This window comes from Pungitius pungitius, chromosome 20 (genome assembly GCF_949316345.1).
Source record: "Pungitius pungitius chromosome 20, fPunPun2.1, whole genome shotgun sequence".
Classification (NCBI taxonomy): domain Eukaryota; kingdom Metazoa; phylum Chordata; class Actinopteri; order Perciformes; family Gasterosteidae; genus Pungitius; species Pungitius pungitius.
The window spans coordinates 3,395,390-3,414,777 of NC_084919.1; the positions used below are offsets into that span (position 1 = coordinate 3,395,390).

At 43.4% G+C, this 19,388-nt stretch overlaps 2 protein-coding genes across 2 annotated transcripts; both read right to left on the bottom strand.

The window, feature by feature from the left end:
• Positions 1 to 690: 690 nt before the first annotated feature.
• Positions 691 to 6,010, bottom strand: LOC119195337 (terminal nucleotidyltransferase 5A-like). The gene is made up of 2 exons (XM_037450177.2): positions 4,995 to 6,010; positions 691 to 3,870 (listed from the first exon to the last, which is right to left on the bottom strand). The coding sequence occupies exons 1-2, from the start codon at positions 5,403 to 5,405 to the stop codon at positions 3,055 to 3,057; spliced, it is 1,227 nt and encodes a 408-aa protein (XP_037306074.1). The 5' UTR covers positions 5,406 to 6,010; the 3' UTR covers positions 691 to 3,054.
• Positions 6,011 to 16,483: 10,473 nt separating this feature from the next.
• LOC119195292 (leukotriene B4 receptor 1-like) lies at positions 16,484 to 19,174 on the bottom strand. The gene is made up of 2 exons (XM_037450128.2): positions 19,162 to 19,174; positions 16,484 to 17,635 (listed from the first exon to the last, which is right to left on the bottom strand). Exons 1-2 carry the CDS (start codon positions 19,172 to 19,174, stop codon positions 16,680 to 16,682), a joined length of 969 nt encoding a protein of 322 aa, XP_037306025.1. The 3' UTR covers positions 16,484 to 16,679.
• Positions 19,175 to 19,388: the final 214 nt, after the last annotated feature.

The following is a 19,388-nucleotide window of genomic DNA, read 5'->3' on the forward strand; positions in this document are numbered from 1 at the left end:
ACGGCGGGAGAAGGGTCCACACCGAAGCACTGAGCGCATGCTTATGCTGGGAAGCTAATCAGCTTTCTGTAGATGGGCTAATGTCCTTACAGTGGCTGAGAGAGGGGGGGGGGCTATATTTAGTGTCCACTCTCCCTCTTAACGGGAGATCGCATTGGCTCTGTTCTCCTTTCCATAGCTCATCTCGCTCTGCTTAAGTTCATCGGGGGGAGGCCCGGACCAGGGCAGTCATAAACCTGTCACTGAGTTGAAGTACGTATAAATCATAAGAAGAGGCAATATAACAGACAATAAGCATCGAAGAGAGACAAAGGGACATATTTTTCATCTGAAGGCTTTAGAGTGACGCAGACCCGGAGCGGATCTACTCAACCAGTTGCCACATGTCACTGGGGAGCGAGGCTCTGCTGGAAATAGGGTCCGTGCATTGTGCGTGGCATCTTCCTGCTGCTGCAAACACGCTCAGCTAACGGGGTTAGCTTCAGCTGACACTTGGCGTGGCGGCTGCTCGGGTCATTGACCCGATGAAGATTTTTTCCTCTGTCCGTCAAAACTCGGCTAGACCGATGTTCAATAAGGTAAAATGTCTAACAAAATGTCACGCAGATGGATTTAGCAAGTGGTCCTTGTGTGTGTGAGAGTGAAAACAAAACAAAAAATCAAACGAAACAACTCTTGGTCTGCTTGGTGTTTTTTTTTTTTTTTTACCTTTTTTAATTCTCAAGTTTGACACAATTGATCAGATCATTATTTTCACTGTCCAAATGGGACAAGCGGTTAAAAACAAGTACAACAGTGAAACAATCTCTTTGGAGCAACATGAAACCCATTGGAAACAGCTCGGCGCACGCACACAATGAACACAAGCAGGGCCGGGTCTAGGCAGGGGCAAGAGGGGGCCTGGCCCCCTCAAATAAATGTTGTGCCCCCTCAAACTAAATCCCACGCTAACTAAATCCCGCACAATGCCCCCTCAAGATTTGTGGCTGACCCCTCATACATGCCTGTCTAGACCCGGCCCTGAACACAAGCATCTCAGCGTAGCCGCCGTGTCCACCCGCGCCGCCCCCCCTTTTAGCAGCCAGAGTAAATCACAAATTTGCCGACACAGACGTCACAAAACACTCGGCTACACACCTTTTCGAATCTGCCCTGCTACATCAGCGAAAAGAGAAAACTGTACAAAAATAGAGATTGGTAGAAAAATAGGACATCTGAGGACGTTGGGGAGCGCTCGCTGGAAGTCTTGCACTTGTGTATAAACCTGTTTGCTTCCACGCTCGGGCCCTTCAAACATCCATGTGGTGATCTTTATCCGTTTTCTGCATTCTTCCCTCATTGTTAGTTACAGTTATGTACATTTAAAAAAAAAAAGAAATAACTGAAATGACAGTTCAACAGCCAAGATTTGCTCGTGCAGCCCAAATTTACACACGTTCTAAATTATTCAATTTTATTGAAACTATTTAGTCTTCACGCAGCACACTTTCTGTAAAATGATTCTCAGATCTCTAACTCTGCAAAGTGTACATGCGTTTACATGTGCAGACAGCGTGTGGCCGTATTTCATTAACTGCGTACAAATTATGTTGAAAAATGGTTGATGATGTTCCAGTGTGATTTGAGTAAAGACTTTCAGAATGCATTTCAAACACACTGCTTCTTTTTTCTTCATGTGTTTAAAAGTTAAAGTAGCCCTGCAAAGTTTTTGGCCACTATTAGCGCTTACGGAGCAATTCCAAAAAAAAAGAAATAATCTAGATATATTTTTTGAACTATTTATATCCTCCCATCCATTTTACAGTATTTAATGGATGACTCATACTGTCATAAAAGGCAGTGAAGAAGAAGCCAACTACGTTTGAAATAGTCCAAGAGTCGGCTTTGCAAGGGGAGGAAAGTGCACTTTACACTTTTGTAGTATTAAAAGTATTAAACGAAACGCACAATGCGTTTAGGTGATACAAAATGTAAACAAACCTTTTTTTTTTTTTTTTTAAATCAAAACTTCACAGGGCACCTTTAAGTTAGTGTGAGTTGTAGATTTCAGATTAAAATGCATCAGAGTTTTACAAGACCATTTTGAAATAGATTGCACATGACAACGTTTTGAAATGAAGTAGTCCTTCATATATCTCTCTCACGATTACCATCTTATAAGCATTTTTGATCCAACATCCCCCCCCTCCCCCTCCCCCCTTTCTCTACAGATGATGAGATTACGTCGCGGCTTCCTCTTTGGTAATCAGGATGTGTGTTCTTCGAGCGGGATTGCAGATAAGAGCGGAGTCTTTGGCTAAACATCTAAAAATCTGTTGATCTAAAAACCTGCCTCTGCGAAGGAGACCTCTCTTGTTCTGCTGTACATTCATTCCCTCCATGAAAAGCAATTAGGCAGCCCAACAGATAAAGAATCACCAAAATATCTCTTCCCTTTCAGGCTTCAACTCAGGCACTTAAAAGAAATAAAGCGTGCATTGTTTTGTTGTTTTGTGAGTCGCAGAATTCGGATAAAGTTGAAAATCCAACGTGAATCTTTGGGCTTCGTAAACGGTACCCAATTCCTCGCTTTCGCATTGTCTGCGCGCGCCGGCGAGGTTCGGAAGCTCCGCCGCAGGTTCGACCACGAGGGCGACGCCTCCGCCTCTGCGGGCCGCGTGTGAGTCTGTTTTTCGTTTCTCGCGACGGTGCGAGAGGAACAAAAGCATCACGCGCAGGCTGCTGCCGGTCTACCCAATCGAGGAGAGAACTCCCCCCAAAAGTGATGGGTCGGGGGGGGGGGGCCTCCATTGCTGGCGGCTCTCCCAGTGGGCTTAGCTCCTCCTGCCGTTGGCACCCTAACCCCTGCGAAAGCCTCTCTCTGGCTCGCCGCCTTCGATCCAGATCCCTCGCCCCTCCATTTCCCTCCCCTTCCCGTTCTCTTCTTTTGTCTGTCCAATTTTTGCTCATCTCGTTTCCCTCGATTTACCGGATCAAGATGCGAGGATCGCCATCCATCCGTTTTTTTTTTTTTTTAAATAAAGATTCCACCGTTTACCCAAAAGCATAGCGAGCTTAGTTACAGGGTAACCAGGTGCCGTACATGGGATGGTGATGAGGAGGGATGTAATGCTGGGGAAAGGAGGGAGGAAATGGGTAGATGGGCTGAACCTGCGCCACGTAATAGTTGCTGAAGTTCCCGTCCGAGACATAAGGAGCCGGCTGGTAGAAGCAGGTGACGTTGGCGGCGTTGGGGATGGCGTTCTGCTCGGCCAAGACCCGCAGCGCCAGCGAGGAGATGAGGCCAAGCGTCTGGCGCCTCTCGTGGCCCATCAGGCACACCGTGCTCTCCTGCACCACCTCGTACAGCGTGGCCAGGTAGTCGTACTTCCGGTCCTCCAGGTCCACAAAGTGGTTCTGCAGGTAGGACTCCAGCTTCCGCCGCTGCTCGCTCACGTCGGGGAAGTCGATGAAGAAGCGCGAGCACATGTAGCGCTGCAGCAGCTTCATCTCGGCGTCGGAGGCCGCGCGGAAGCCCCGCACCAGCAGGTGGCAGTACTTCAGCAGACCCCCGCCTCGGATCTCCTCGGGGCTCCTGGTGCAGATGAGCCGCTTGCGCAGGTGGTCGAGGGCGGTGGGGAAGTCGCCGTAGACGCTCTCCCCGAGGATGGTGGGGTGGAAGGTGGCGGCCATGGGGTGCTCCGAGCAATCGTAGAAGAGCAGGAGCGAGTCCAGGCGGATCTGGAAGGAGTCCACGCTGAACTCAAACTGGCGGCGGAGGGAGTCCACGAACTTGAGCTCCACGTTCTTGCCGCGGTTGTTGGAGAGGGAGATGAGGCTCCAGCGGTCCGAGTCGTTGCACACTTTCACCATCTTTTGCACGTAAGCCTCCTAAAACATACACAGGTGAAACGTTAGGCGACATCGCAGGCTAATGCAACCCTGCGAGTTTTGAGTAACTGTCTGAAAACAGAAGTGCAACAATGCAAGTCATGGTTTGAGTCTTTTTGTTGACAGAGGAATCACATGAACCACAGGACACAGGCCTTAAGTTAACCTAAACCATCCTAGAAATATTTGACCGTGTGTTTCAACTTTAAATTGCCGCTAATCAGCCGGTCGTCCACAGTGATGATTGAGATGTGAGATTTTCTCAGTGTCTTCGTTGTGGCTGTTAACCAATTTGTCCTCTTGTTCCCTTCACAGCTGGGGTTTGTGCACAAGTGCATCAAACAGGTTTTGTTTGTTTTTGTTCTTCTGAAAACCACACGCGCCCTGCTGTTGATGCTTGAGAGTGATTGCACTGTGGGTTTTGCAAAGAGATCTACTACTACTACTAGATCTACTGAGCATCAATGCGACTTGCACCGGATAATAACCTTGGATTGGGTCTGTAAGTAGTGATGTTTTGATGTTTTACCAGGTATGCAGGTAACAATGCTGATTTTAAAAATGTGGATCCGATGGCAATTGGATTATGCAGAACCCTCGTTGTATTGGAAACCAACCTTTTTTCACTATATAAATGCTTATATATGTGCTGGTTGAAGATATTTAGGGAAGTGATGATATGGCACTTTGAGGTCTTTATTACGAAAGCAAAAAGCTTGCTTTGAAACAAACCATTGACAGACAGAATTGTGAAATAAACTCGTAACATGGAGTCTTGCACCACCCTGACTGTGTACATTACAACTTCAATGTTACATCTTGCTGTCACTGTGGTCGAGCTTAGCCAATAGATACCCGTCTTACACACAGCCGGAGTCCCTCCCACGAGATTCACCGCCAAGCAAAACGTTTGCATTCGCATGAGTTAATACATCTTTAATCAAAAATAGTTTTTAATTGCATTAAAACGTTTTGATTGCACTTGTTGTTCTGGTTCGATGCCGCTCGGTGTCATGCAAAGTAAAGACACGAATACAATGCCAAAAAGCAACAAGCAGTGTTGGACCTATGTACATTTGAAGTGCATTGAGATCTCTGTCAGGGTGGACACTACCATACACTACCTTTAAGGTGACCGGCGTGATCTTCTCCTTGTTCACCCCCTCTGGCAAGAAGTCCAGAAGCGAGTCCAGAACGATGTCTTTGACGATCTGAAACTCCATCTCTCCTTTGAGATCGGCGCAGAATATCAAGTCCAGATCTTTCCACCCCAGCCCGCTGTCCTCATGCAGCACGTAGCTGGCGGCGGAGCCGTTCAGTCGCACCTCGCGGACGTGTATCCGCTTCTCCTCCATGCGGCTGCGGACCACGTTGACGATGTCTCTGGGCTTCACCTCCAGCGTGGGGAAGCTCCAGCGGCCGTGGATGGGGATGGAGCCGGTGAGGATGGCGTCCAGCCGCTGCACTTGCTCCCAGTTGAGCACGCTGAGGTTGATGCTCTCCCCGTCCGGGCAGCTGTCTGCACTCCCGTCCATGTTGCGAGGAGGTAGACGGAACGGCGTAAAAAAAAACGTTTCACGAACTCAGCCAGCTGCGACTTTGTGAAGAATTGAACGCTCGGAGCCGACGTCTGTCATTACAACAATGTGCGGGACGCGGAAGAACTAGTTTGCTTGTACTACTTCTAACACACAGGCTGCGGTCCAGACAAATTGTATTTATTAGCTTCCCAGGCGTCAGGCTTCGTCGCTGCCAAGCAGCCGCTGCCCCGCTGCGCGCTCCACTCCGCTGCTGCGCGGTCGCCAAACTCCAGACATGGACCGTGCGCGTCGAAACGATTGTTCCTCACTGCGTCAGCTCGTCGAAACGTCACGGAGGCTCAACGACCCGTCCATCGCCGCCAGCGGAGAGGTTGCATCTGTCAAATGTAACTTCTGTCCACTTTGACTGACTTTTACGCACAGGTTATTGCGCGTCCCTGCTGCGTAACGTCAACTTTACGCACTCGTTTAAAGTCACCGCAACACTTTCCCACAACACACCTACTTTCAGAAAGTGGTGTAAGGCGTCTTTTCCTTTACATTTTGGCCGATTGTTGCTCGTTGGTACTGCGTGGTGCCCCAGAGGTCCCACTCCACAGCTGCTGGAGAAGTTGTGACCAAAGTGCTTCCCGTCTGAGAGAAGTTGGGGCGGGTCGGTTTGACTGACAGCCCACACCCACTAATAGCTGCCTGCGCTTCTCATAGTTACTTTGTGTGGCTGCAAGGCTGAAGATAAGGGGGCGTGTCTGGAGAATAGGAGTTATGGGAGAAGGAAAGGAGGCAGACCTCACCAAAATTAGCCTTGAATTGATTTGTTTGCACTCCAAACGTGTATATTTACTCTAGCTTCACAAATGTAAATCATATCAACCCCAAGTCGCTGTAATCAACATAAATAGCTGTATTTGCACTTTGTCTCTGATGACCACCTCGGATGTGTGCGATGTGAGCCGTCCGTCAACATGTAGGTTATGGGCCACATAGTCTGCAGGTTAGTTGTCATGAAGAATCCATCAGTGCAGAGCTTGGCATGGATATCTGCGTCACTGCAGACGGGATCCATAAACCAGCTTAACGAAGATTAACCTGTATGCGCAGGGCCTCGCATTCGCAGAGGCAGACACATGCATGTACACGTATGCATGCCCATAAATGCACGTATGCATGCACATACATGCATACACACTCGTCTGGCATGCAGGTGATGCCATGCATGTGCTGTACTTCAAGGTATTTTTCCACTGCATGCACTATTTGTAAAACATTAAAAAATGCATTTTACTGCATATTTCACATACAGTTGTAGATACTTGTTCTCCTCTGTTAAGCACTTGAGGCCTTAAGGCACAGATGGCACATGCAATGTTTTACATGGTTATCATTTAACAATATAGCATTTAGGGGAAATTCCCTGTAACCAATCGAAGTTTCAGTTATGTTTGTTTATTCAGTAATGTGTTTGCGAGCTGTTTTCACTTCTTGGTCTGGGTTTTTGTCTGAATCCCACCGCGTAAACTGAGGTGTTCGTTAAGTCAAAACATTTCCGGCGGGTCATTGGCTCTCTGCACTTTCCCCATTGACTGAGAGCTCAAAGTGAGGCTTCCTGCTGGGGATGCTTAACATGAAGCTGCTACTTAACTGACCTCTGACTTGTCAAGTGGATGACACTGGCTTGGTTTCCAATGTGTGATGACATCAGAGGATTGGAGAGGGGATTTTTGATGGTGCATACACATTGACCACACCCCCTTTATACTCCAAGAGCTTCATTCAAAAAGTCAGACAATGTGAACGTGCCTTTAGATCTTTGGCGGCCTGCTTTCTGATCACTTCTGAAGCATCACCTTCACCCTTTGGACCCGTCTTATGCTTTAAATCTCTTAACCTCTCCCCCCCGAACGAGTCCGGCCTAACCCACTCTTCCTCTTTTTAGCTTGTTCCCCATTCCACCGTTCCCACACGTAGAAGTTAATTAAGAGATTACAGTGAGCCCGTTAGCCCGAACGCGCCTCCACTCTCCTTCGTCCACTTCTTCAACACCCTCTACTTTTTTTCATCTGTGCGTCTGGATTTCCATTAGTGGAGAAGACAGTCTCACCCTCTACTTGGGCCATGTAATAAGTACTTCTCTCCAATTTGCATTTTTATAGTCCACAAGACTCCAGAGGAATGTTGATTGTGGCCTTGCAGCGCATTGCTTTACATCAGCGGCGTCACTCTGACACGGACTCACAGACATTTAAGATGTGAAAAATGTTTTCTGGAGAGGGTAGCTGAGCTCTACCTTGCCTCATTCGTTGCATGCATGTATGATAAAATATTCTTGGGTTATAGTATTTTATTATCATCTTTGGGGTTGTGTATTAAGTTGCGAACCAACATTTCTCATCTATTTTGTGTAATGCAGTCTCTATATTAGGGTTGGCAGAAATAATTGCACCTTGCTCATACCGGTTGATGCTGATTTCCTCACAGTAACTGTCGGAGCTGCTGCCTTCTACTCTAGCACAGATAAATGATTGATCATGCAAAGAGCAACGGACTTTCCTGTTCCTGCTTCGACGCGTCGCGTTTGAATTCTCACATTTCACTTTCACACACGCCCAAAGTGGTCCTGATGTAAAAGACACACTCGCTGATGTAGCTGATGACACCGTACGCACGCAAAGACAAACCCCAACGGTATTTCCAATCAGTTTTAACCCTGACCTCAGTAGAGAACTTTGCTGAGTAGTAGTGTAAGCCCCCACTAAACTCTTCAACAGCCACTAATGAGATTCGCTGACGTGCCCCGCGCTGTAAGCCATCCTGCAGCGCTCCAAGAAGCTGCTCCGCGTGCCACTATGCCCGTGAGACATGTCAAATGTAAATTACTGATTAAAAAGAAAAGGAAATGATTGAGCTAAACGACTGGTCGCATATTACGTTAATAACTATCTTATTTTATCTTGTTATCTCATTTCTAAAAAACATCAGAGTTACAGGACAACAACCGTTTTTGTAATCGGTTCCGTCTTTAAATTGAACTTGAACGCGATGTTGGGTTTTATCATCAGTTACATAAGTGTCTGACCTCATTGGACTAAGCACATGTTCAAGATGTGCAGACTGCTTGCAGACTGCTTGAAAAAAAGGTTTCAGGATCATTAAAATATCCCATTGTACGTATTATCCTGCGAGCTGATCTCAACTCAGTGTTTTGATGCAGCGGTCCACACCGTGCATCAGACATACATCCAATGTTTGGCATTAAGATAGTTCTGCTTTCCTGACCTGCCATGACTGAGGGCAGCAAGCTGCTGCGCTAAAATAAACAGGAAGTGAATCGCAATATCTGTGACTTAGCTTCCTGTATGATACTGTGGTTGGAGATGTCAAGTCCCCACTGACACTACTGTCTCATGTAAACTTGCATCATTAAATGTCTCTCAGCTGGGACCAAACAGGCTATTTAATAAGCAGTTTGTTAACCAAAGCATTGCAACCCGAGGATTCTGGGACCCCCCCCTCCCCCCAGGGGCAAATTTAATTTGTGAGATAGTTGTCCTGTGAAGGGTAAAAGATCACAAAGCAGTAAAAAATAAAGACTTGAACTGGTAATGATGGATATATTGAATATATTCGTGGCTGGACTACCAGTGGCAGGTACTCAAATTGAAATTGTTGTGCGGATTAAATAAAAATCCTGCATATATACAGTAAATTGTTTTAGTTTTTTATAAAAATAGTACAAATTCAAAGAATATTTCCTATGTAAAAATCTTTCAAAAAGATGTATTTGTTCACTCGAATTCCTAGTACAATGCATTTTAGATCAATTAATTCACCCTTCAGCAAATATGGCCTCATGCTAAAAATCTAAATGATCTGCAAGAATTCATTGCAGATGCTTGTATTGCTACTCCAAGAGATCAGAAATGTACTTATTTTTTCTTCCAGGTCCATGAGGAGACAGGAAATCCCCTGAATGGTCTAAGGTCACAGTGCACGAAGGCACCACAGGGCCACCTGCTGGATGTTGGGAAACAACCAGTATTGAGTGCAGACATGCTCACTCTGACATCTCGCCAGGCGGCGCCCTCGTCCCATCTTTCACGATCACTAATTCTCTTTCTCACAACACAGACTGCACTGAATGTCTGTGCTACAGCTGTGTTGAGTAAACCGTGTCATCTAGGAGCCAAGTTAGGTGATTTCATCCTTTAATGTGGCAAATGTGCACCAATGAAAAGCAGCCGCAACCATGACAACATTAATTCATACCTTCAACTGAAGGTATTTATTGATTATTGACATTACAGATATTATAGTTATCTCAACATAATTCTTTTCGACCTGTGTAATTAAGCTTTATTAGGATGTTGCCACAGTGACACCTCACAACACAACGAGCATTGTTTTGAACCCGCAGAATGATTTATGCTTATGCCAAAAAGTTAAAAGAAATGCCTTTGAGGGATCATCAAAGCTGTGTGTGCACATTTCTGAGACCGTTGTAATGGATCCTGATTATTGACTTTGTTCACGTGCACATGTCCATGTCCACTGTGCTTTTGCATCTGCAGCCTGTTTGCTGACAGCACGAGCATCCTCAGCCATAGAATAGGCTGAAATGGCACAGGAAAATAAAAGCACATCAAACACACATGTGCAGTCACACCCTCCTGCTGACAGACAGCTCGTAGGATCATCACGTGACAGATCGCGTGATGGATGGGCTTTGTGGACATGTGTTAAGATGTTCTTGATGGTGCAGCTCCAGGTGATGTGGCAGTGATTGAAGAGACCTTTGGCTCTTATTGTGAAAGGTTTAACTGTGGGGCTCCACTCCTCCGAGGTCTTTGGGAGTTGGAACCTCGGTGAAGAGTGATTCATGGTGAGGCGTTCTGTACTTCCTGCCGAGTAGAGCAGCGTTGGGCAATGGGGAGGTGCTCAGGGTATTTAAACAATAAAAGCAGTCTCCTGTGCATACTTCAGGTCCGGGATGAAGAGACAGGAGAGTGAAATAATAAAGTGAAGGAGGTATACAGCGAGGATGAAGCAAAAACACAACATTAGGAGCAGAGGTGGTAAAATGGTCACAACTTGCTAATTTAACATTGTTTATCAACCAATTCAATCCATCAGACTAGTGAAACAGAGTTAATGTCGACTGATTTCAAATGATAATAAAAGGACGTCCAACCATCAATCGATCTGTTTGATCCAATGACAACGGGTGTGTGTGTTGCCGCCAGATTCTAAGCCCGCCCACTTTTTCCGGTCCAATCAAATCCCAAGGACTTTACATACTGGAGCTAATGTCTTGTCCAGGTTCTGCAACTTCTCATGCCAGCTGAATCATTTATCATTTGAAAGTTTGTGTGCATGTTTCTGTTTTTTTGTGACTCAACGATTTGAATTTTATGTTTCTTCCAATGAAATGCAACATGAGACCATCAACCGGCTTCAGTGATCATTTGAACTCAACTGACATTCCTGGACTGTGTTTTCAGGAAAAGCATTTATTGGACTAAATTGTTTGCTGTTGCTTCGTAAATATTTGCTTTGTGTTTACAATGAGAGCCTTTTCCTGTTTGGAGCTCAGCGGAAACTTGACAGTTGATTGTTGTCCGTGTGTAGTAAGAAGTGTCATGAAATTACACAATAGGGAATATCTTCAAGATCCAATATGCATTTTGCCGGTAAACACATCACAAAGTTACCATTGCACGTGCAACCCAGCAATTTTTAATAATGCATAAAAGAGACATGTGGATTGGATTAAAACCTTTGAATAAAAACTGAGCTGTAAAGTTTCCAGAGAAGTTGAAAATTGTCTACTTTCAACTTCTCATAATTTCTCTTTGTCAGAGTTAAAACAGAAACGACATGTTCTTGAACTATGAATAGTTGTAGACATCTTCTGCAAAAAGCACTTCCCAATCCGAGCGCCTCACTAGTTAGTGACCTTTAAATTGCACAGATACAAGCTAACAGTGTCACTGTGGCTTATTAAAGCCTCCCAATCATGCTAACGACAACTGTGAATAGCCTGAGAATAACGGCAGTATACCAAAAGTTTATCCAAAGTATACCGTACGTCCCAGAGAAATATTGGCATATATTACACAAATATACACAATACATATAATAATACAAAAATAATATATACACAAATTTTACATTTTCTGCATATGCTATCAATACAATACAGTTATTTTTCTTTCCAAGATGTCAGATGTTGTGATTACGAGAACTCACGAGCTCCGGTCCTCATTCATCACAATGACGTCAGTAAACTTATTATTTGGCAGCGAAGTAATGATTAGACAAATAACCAAAAACTATGAGCAGAAATAGACTGCTATAGCAGCTTCCTTTTTTATCGGAATGCCCCCTGCGTTCCTCCAATTTAGGGAGGGATAGTGAGTGGGCCTCACTCTGCTGCTAAAGGGTGACAAGCCAAGAAGATTGGTAGGGATTGGGAAGTCTCAATAAACTCTTTAGGTTTAGTCAAAGGGTTATTCAAGGAGACCAGATTCAAACCCGAGTAAGGTCTGGCCAGTCTCGCCACGCGTCAGTTTCAAGGTTTATGGAAGGAGGTCTTCACATCTGCTGCACTGCTGAACATCTAGAAATGAGATGCGCAGCGCTGAGTGATAACAGAGAGTAAATAAAACAGCAGCACAAACCATCGACCCTTATTACGACAGAGCGTCTATAAACAGAAACTGTGGACCACACAAGACAAAGAGAAACACACCAACAAAAGTACCAACAGCGTCCAAACACCCGCCTCCACTGATGCACATGCATCTGTTTCGATTTCCATTAATAGAACAACCGAACTTCCTGCTGTTGGGGGGGGGGGGGGGGGGTGAAGCCAAATTTTTCTGCAACGCAGGCGTCTATAAGCAGCTATGGAAATATCCCCTTGTACTTTGTAACATTTCAAATCCCATTCAAATGAAAACAAGTTTCTAGGAAACCATGGTACACTCTTCTGTTTTCTGGATAATTTCACAGTCACAGAGGGGAAACCAGGCATAATCTCTTCCCTTTTTTGTTCCTGTTTCGTGCAATTACATACATCAAACATTGCCCCACTTCTCATGAAAAGCTTAATTAAAAAAAAGTTATTTTTTTTAGACATATCCTTCAAACCCTGTAAAGTAAACAATGACGAAGCCGAACATCCTCCACCGATCCCTGCGGGCCTTTTCAGAAGCTGCCAGACGGATGATATGCAGCAATGTTGCAATTGTGTTTCAACCAATATTTAGGAAAGGGGAAAACAACAGTAAATCTTAGATTCATGAGAAAAAAAGGAATGGGCAGGCAACAATGAGTCATCTACCATCCCAGAGCACTAATGTGACTTCACTAGTCCTCCACAGACTTGACCCAACAATCCTATTATGTCAGCTTGTTCGCATTGCTTGCTTCCCACAGCTTAAGTTATTTAATCCCCTAGGATAACATTTTTATTTCATTTAACTCATTCATTCTGTTGGTGGTATGCTTTTAAATTAAACTACAATTATTTATTTTTTATACACATAAATGTCCAGTTTAGTAAGAGTAATTTAAGATTTTGAGAAAAGGCCTGGTTACCTAGTTAGTAAATGTCAAGATTTATACCACTAACTAACAGTGTTGTAAATATGAAGTTACACTGTAAGAAAGTGTTAGCTTAGCTTAGCATAGAGACTGTAAACAGTGGGTCAATGGCTAACCTGACTCCTTCAGAAAGGGACAAAATTCAAGTGTAAAATCAGAACATCGGAAAAAACAAGATTTCTTGACCAGGACGAGTTACATCTGTCAGTCAAAACTGCCAGCTTATTTGTACAAACTGCTAGCTTCTTTGTGCAAACTGCTAGCTTCTTTGTGCAAACTGTTGCTTCTTTGTGCAAACTGCTAGCTTCTTTGTGCAAAGCTAAGCTAACTATCTCCTAGCTCAGGGGTGTCAAACTTATTTCCGGTTCGGGCCAGATACTGCCCAGTTCGAACGAACGCGGGCCAGCGGTTCGGCTTGGTTTGAAGGGGTTTGACACATGTGTCCTAGCTGAAGCCCCTGATCTTCCATAGCAAACCTGAGTGTGGTATCAATCTTCTCATCCGACCATGGGCAAAAAAGGGAATTAGGGAGTTTCCGAAATTTAGAACTATTAATTCAACTTTTGAGTAAAACCAGGTAATTTGAACAGTTATTTTAAGTACTGGATGTGATTCATAGGCATCACACTAATTACACCATCATTACTGAATGCGCATTGACAGAGAAAGAAAATGTCATGCTCACAAACAATTTGTCGCGTCATTGTTTGACTGTGTGCATGTTATGTGTCGTTGGTGAATGTCCCTTGCAGTGTCTTTTTGCCTTTTTTTTAGTTATTAAAGAATGCTTAGGGTCTGGAACTCTGCGTCTGAGTCCTGGCTCCACCTGCACCAGGCGTACGACACAAAAACGTGTTACCGATCATGAAACGTCTTGGCTGCAGTACACACACTGACTTTCGAGGGTAAGTCGTCCTTCCATGGGAAAGGGATTCTTTCTTTACTAAGAACTGGTGAGAGAAAACCTTGTCTGAGCCCAAAGGAGCTGCTGAGGGAAATACTGAGTCACCAAAAGCACATCCACAAAGTATCTCCCACAACAACCCTGAACCTTTGGATGGGCTGTTTTGTTTTTCATTAAAATTGGTGTCTAGACAGAGATCAGCACAAAAAAGGTTGTCTCCTAAGCCTCCGAGGACACGGCTTAAAAAGAACAAGCCACTCACGCAAGGGAAGACCCCCTTGGACTTTGTTCACCAAATAATCAAAGCGTCACTTCCAGTACCTTCGGAAATGAATGAAATTGGAAAAGAAAATGGATTAAAAAGAAAGCACAGAAGGCTGGAGAGAGGCTTTTTTGAAAAATTTTAAACATTGACTGAGCAAAGTCAAAAAGGGCTGAATGGAAAATTAATTGAAACATTGAATAATAACAGAAATAATCTGGAAGTTATCTTTGGAAACGCATGCTGCTGTGGGGGGCTACTGTTCATTTACGATCACACGAAGACGGACATAATAAACACCGCAGCATGTACTCAATACTGACCTTAATAACACATGCGATATATTTGTTCATTTAATTGAGTTTTTTCATTTAACGCCACTTCATAACATTTGCTGTATTTGAAATGCTATGAGAATGTTGAACATTTCACTTTACAGTTGTAAATTACATACAAAAAATATAATGAGCTTAGAATATTCACACTAAGTGCGTTTTGCTTGCTTGCTGAATGCTGCTAATACCGCTCTACAAATACCAATTGTTGGTTGAATCTTCACTTTAACTTCCCATGACATAACATCTTCAAAACAAAACCTTTCACAGTTTGGCCATAAAAGTACTTAAGTGAAACATTTTATAAGAGGTGCAATAGTAAGTTAAGTGTGTACATCTGCTTATTTTGTGCATCATACTCTCCCTCTCCCTATTTAACATTCCACTAATCTGTATGTCTGCAGCTAAATATTCATTGCATTGGATGCACTCCAACACAAACATTTAATTTTTCATCTGACTGAAAAGCTTGTAGACAGTCTGCAACAGACCAACTAGACGCACACTAAACAACATTTAAATAATGTATGATGAGGAAAAAGAAAATTAGACCCAAATTATCACCTAAGAAATATTACTTTCAAATTCTTTACATTTTCTTTTCTTTAAATTCCACTCACAGTTGATTTGAGAGAAAATGTGAGTTAATCCAAAAAAATAATTAAACTTTAAAATGTCTCTTACTTTCATTAGATCCAAAAAAGATCACCATCAAGTCAATGACCTCACTGGTATTTTTGTTGTTGTTGTTGTTGTTGTATATGACATTAGATTTCTTTGAACAGCAAGCTTCCGCATTAACCAAAGTATCTAAGGTCACCTTTATGTGCACACAGTGCACATGTTTCTAGAAGCAGATGCATAAAGAAGTGTATTTATGGAGGCATTAACAAATATAAGTGCTATAGCTCTTCTCCGGCTGTACACGACACTCTTCCACATGTCATAGTTGCGTGAAATAGCTGCAACAATGAGCCTATTTGTGATGAGATACGGCATCCATAGCACAATGAAGGTCCCAATGACAGGTGCGGTCAGTTTGGTCTGAGGATGATCACAGCGATGTTTCAGGTACTCTGAGCAGGAAGCAGAGGGACAGCACCAACGCAGGGATCCGACTAGTGCAGAACCAGGTAGTAAGAGGTGGATCTCCACTCGAGGAAGAGATGTTAGAGGGAAAAGAAGAGTTGAGTTCATTCTGCAGACTTGCTGGCATCTGGTATCTGTTGTACTGCGCACTGAACGAGCTACAAGGGGAACTGTGTATTTGTTTAATGGAACAGGATGTAAACCTTTTAAAGTGTCAAAAGAGGAACAAATTAACTAAATTCATGGTGGTTCTTTCTTCGTTTTGCACATGGCATTGACTTGGCATACTTCATATACTGATGAATATCATGAAAAGCTTTAAAAAATTTCAAATTGCGTTGTTTGTTTACAATATAAACCTTTTGGTGAATAACTTTAATTGATCTTGCTTTCCACGAACATCATCTCTCAGCATGACACCAGTAATACGGTGATTGAGCCTTTTATTAAAGTGTGCGCAGGTTACAAGTTGATCTTTTGACTGTTTGCCTGATTTATTTCCTCTAGCTGAGGACCAACCAGCACACAAGGGATTGTTTTTCTCAATACCTTTTATTAGTTTGTGAAAAAGTCAGAAAAATACACACAGAATTTGCAAGCCACATATGAGGTTTGTCAAATTACCAACGACAATCTACGATCTAGGACCGCACCACACAATCAACGCCCAACTCAAACTTCACCTCCACGATCCACAATGACACGGAATTAAAAGGAACTCGGTCATGTGACTGATAAAGGTTGTAAGTCGGAATTTATTTTCATCACTGATAATACAGAACGACAAAACACAAAGAGGAGTGAAGAAACACGTCTTTAGTATATTTAAAGGATCTGAAAGTATTTCAGTAAAACTTTCTGCACCTTTTGGATTTCCTCCTTTAAATTACAGAGTAGCAAATAATATTAAGGTTTTAGTTTGGTCAAGATGGGCATGAGCGGTTCCCCCAATGTTGTAAATGTAAGCGGATACACACAATTCAATAATTTCTCAATCTTCACTACCGTCATCAAAGTTCTGCACTCTTTCCTGTAGTTTATTCTGCAATAAGACTTACAACATGGAAGCTTCTTTATTAACAACAGTATCCATGTTCCCTTTTTTTGCACACAGTGCACATGTTTCCAGAAGCAAATGCATAAAGGAGTGGATTCATGAAGCTATTTACAAAAACAAGTGCTCCAACAATGCTTTGGATGTACATACCAGACTTCAACATGTTGTCATCGTTGCGTGAAATAGCTCCAACAATGAGCATATTTGTGATGTGATACGGCATCCATAGCACAAAAAAGGTCACGATGATACTTGTGACCAGACGGGTCGTCTGTGGGTTGTTGAAGAGCGCTGCCTCGTTTACTTTTATGTGGAGGCTGATGTATGAAAATCCCACAACAATTATTGAAACAAACCCCGGCAGAGACTCTATCAGCAGCACAGCCACCTGCTGGCCCGGGGAGGAGTAGTGAGGACCACAGGTGATCAAGTGGTCTTCGGTGATCAGCTGTCGAATCACTAAAGAAGGGACGGACAGGATCATCGCAGTCAGCCACAGGAGGACCAGCATCCTCTTCCTTCCAACCTGACTGAAGATTTTCTGCAGCTTCACCACCTGTAGGTAGCGCTGGACACTCAGCGCCGTCACCGTCAGCAGGCTGCCATAAAGGCTGCAGTACATCACATATGTCAAGAGCTTACAGGTCACCAGGCCCAAGGTCCAGTTGTACAGCAAAGTGTAAATCCACAGGGGCAGGGTGACCAGGCAGAGCAGATCTGATATGGCCAAATTCAGCATCAAACTCTGGCTCACACTGGACAGGTGCTGCCAGTTTGGTCTGAGGATGATCACAGCGATGTTTCCAGGTACTCCGAGCAGGAAGCAGAGGGACAGCACCAACACAGGGATCAGCCTGATGGAGACCCAGGCGGCAAAAGGTGGATGTCCATCAGAGGAGATGTTAGACGGGACAACAGAGGAGTTGAGTCCTTCCATGCTGCAGACTTGCTGGCAGGAAACCCGAATACTGTACACTCAGCGAGTGAGTGAGGAACCTGTTCCAGTCTTTCAGCTATGCAAACAAGCTCTATTTTGGTTTTGCACATAGTGCCATTTCATCCGAGGTATTGCATACAGAGCTGTCACATCAACGCAATATCAACTCAAGGGGAAGTACAGTCTCCTTCTCAGACAGAATTTCAAAGGAAAAACAACACCCACACCTTAAAAGAATGTCTATGTTGCCTCGGAAGTTTGAGATTCGGAGTTCAGGTTTGACCTTCAAAACAACAGCTGACAGAAGTATTGGCGAACATCATCAATTGATGAACATCATGTGAGGCTTCAATGCAGTTCTCAGAGCCAACTATCAACTTTAAATTTGAAATTTTGTTGTTTATTCACCATGGAAACCTAATTTCCTTTTGTATAGCCCAAAATTGCAAATTACAAATTTGCCTTTAGAGGGCTTATAAAAACATACAGTGAATGAGCCTTGTGTGCAAAATAAATCGTTTTTCATTGTGTGAAATGAAATATTGATTACACATTTTTCAAAATAAAAATGTAATGTATTGCCAATTTCTTATAAAATGACATGAAACTATGCAAATACTGAGTTTATTTGATATTTTCTTTAAAAAAACATTTTTCTATCGAATTACGTGCAACTATGCAATAACAAAGATTTTTGGAATTTTTGTTTACAAAACAAAGGCGATCATATAAAAGCTGTCCAAGCTGAGCGCTCGCATGATAAGGGTAGTGAAAGACACACACAAACACACATCAACAACGCCGCCGGCAACGAAGAAACGCTTCCTGCACTAACTGCATGTCCACACACTAGATTTTTTTTTAACATTTAGATTTAGATTTAACAATTACATTTAGATTTAACATTTATATTTAACATGTACATTTACATTTAACATTTATTATTTAACAACTTTGTGTTACTGCCAAACATTGTACTTGGAAAAGTTGTTGCATGTATTTACATGATTTTGTCTCTAAATGTTTGAAAAAGTGACATGTGAATGTTGTCCTGCTATTTTTATTAATGTGATAACGCTAAATGTACGAAAACTGCACAGGATTTTAGAACGTGCAACATTTTACAAACGGCGCCCCATAGTCATCATGGTGGAATTTGAGGGACTAGAATCTAATGCTAAGTTGAACAGTAATTCATAATACTAGATGTGAGTCATAGGAATTATGCTAATTGCAGCCGTTGTGGCTGGTCCCTAGAGGGCCATGGGGAGTGGCCCCACTTTGAGCCACAAAAAAAGAAAATATATTTTTTTACTATATTAACAATACATTTTGAAAATCGTCTGTGTTTTTCAAAACATGGAATAGCCTGAGTAATATTTGTGAAATAACATCTGCGCAAAATATATGCTTTTCTTGCACGTCCTCTCCGCATGTCTCATGGGCTCAGGCCATGTCCCAAAGCGGCGGGTCTAAGAAGCAGTTAGCCAATCACTGATAAAGTCAATGAGTGACATTATAATTTTAGCGTCCTAAAATACATTGAGGTTTGGGCTCGCGCTACCTTGCGCTCTCATCAGGGCGAGATTCTGACGTGCCGTTTAAACAACAGCAGCGACCACCGGCAGTGTCCTTTCAAGAAGACCCGACCCGAACTCAGGTGCGAGAGAAGAACTTTGCTGGAGAAACTAAAGGTAAAACAGCTGGACCCAGATCAGCCTGATCTCACAATCAGACAACGGGCCGTCATGAAAGAGGAAAACATACAACACTGTAGAGATGTTACACCGC

Coding starts and splice junctions, on each gene's coding strand:
- LOC119195337 (XM_037450177.2), bottom strand. CDS start 5,405: ATGGACGGGAGTGCAGACAGCTGCCCGGACGGGGAGAGCATCAACCTC. Junction 3,871..4,994: donor TCACGCCGGTCACCTTAAAG/GTAGTGTATGGT, acceptor TGTATGTTTTAG/GAGGCTTACGTGCAAAAGAT.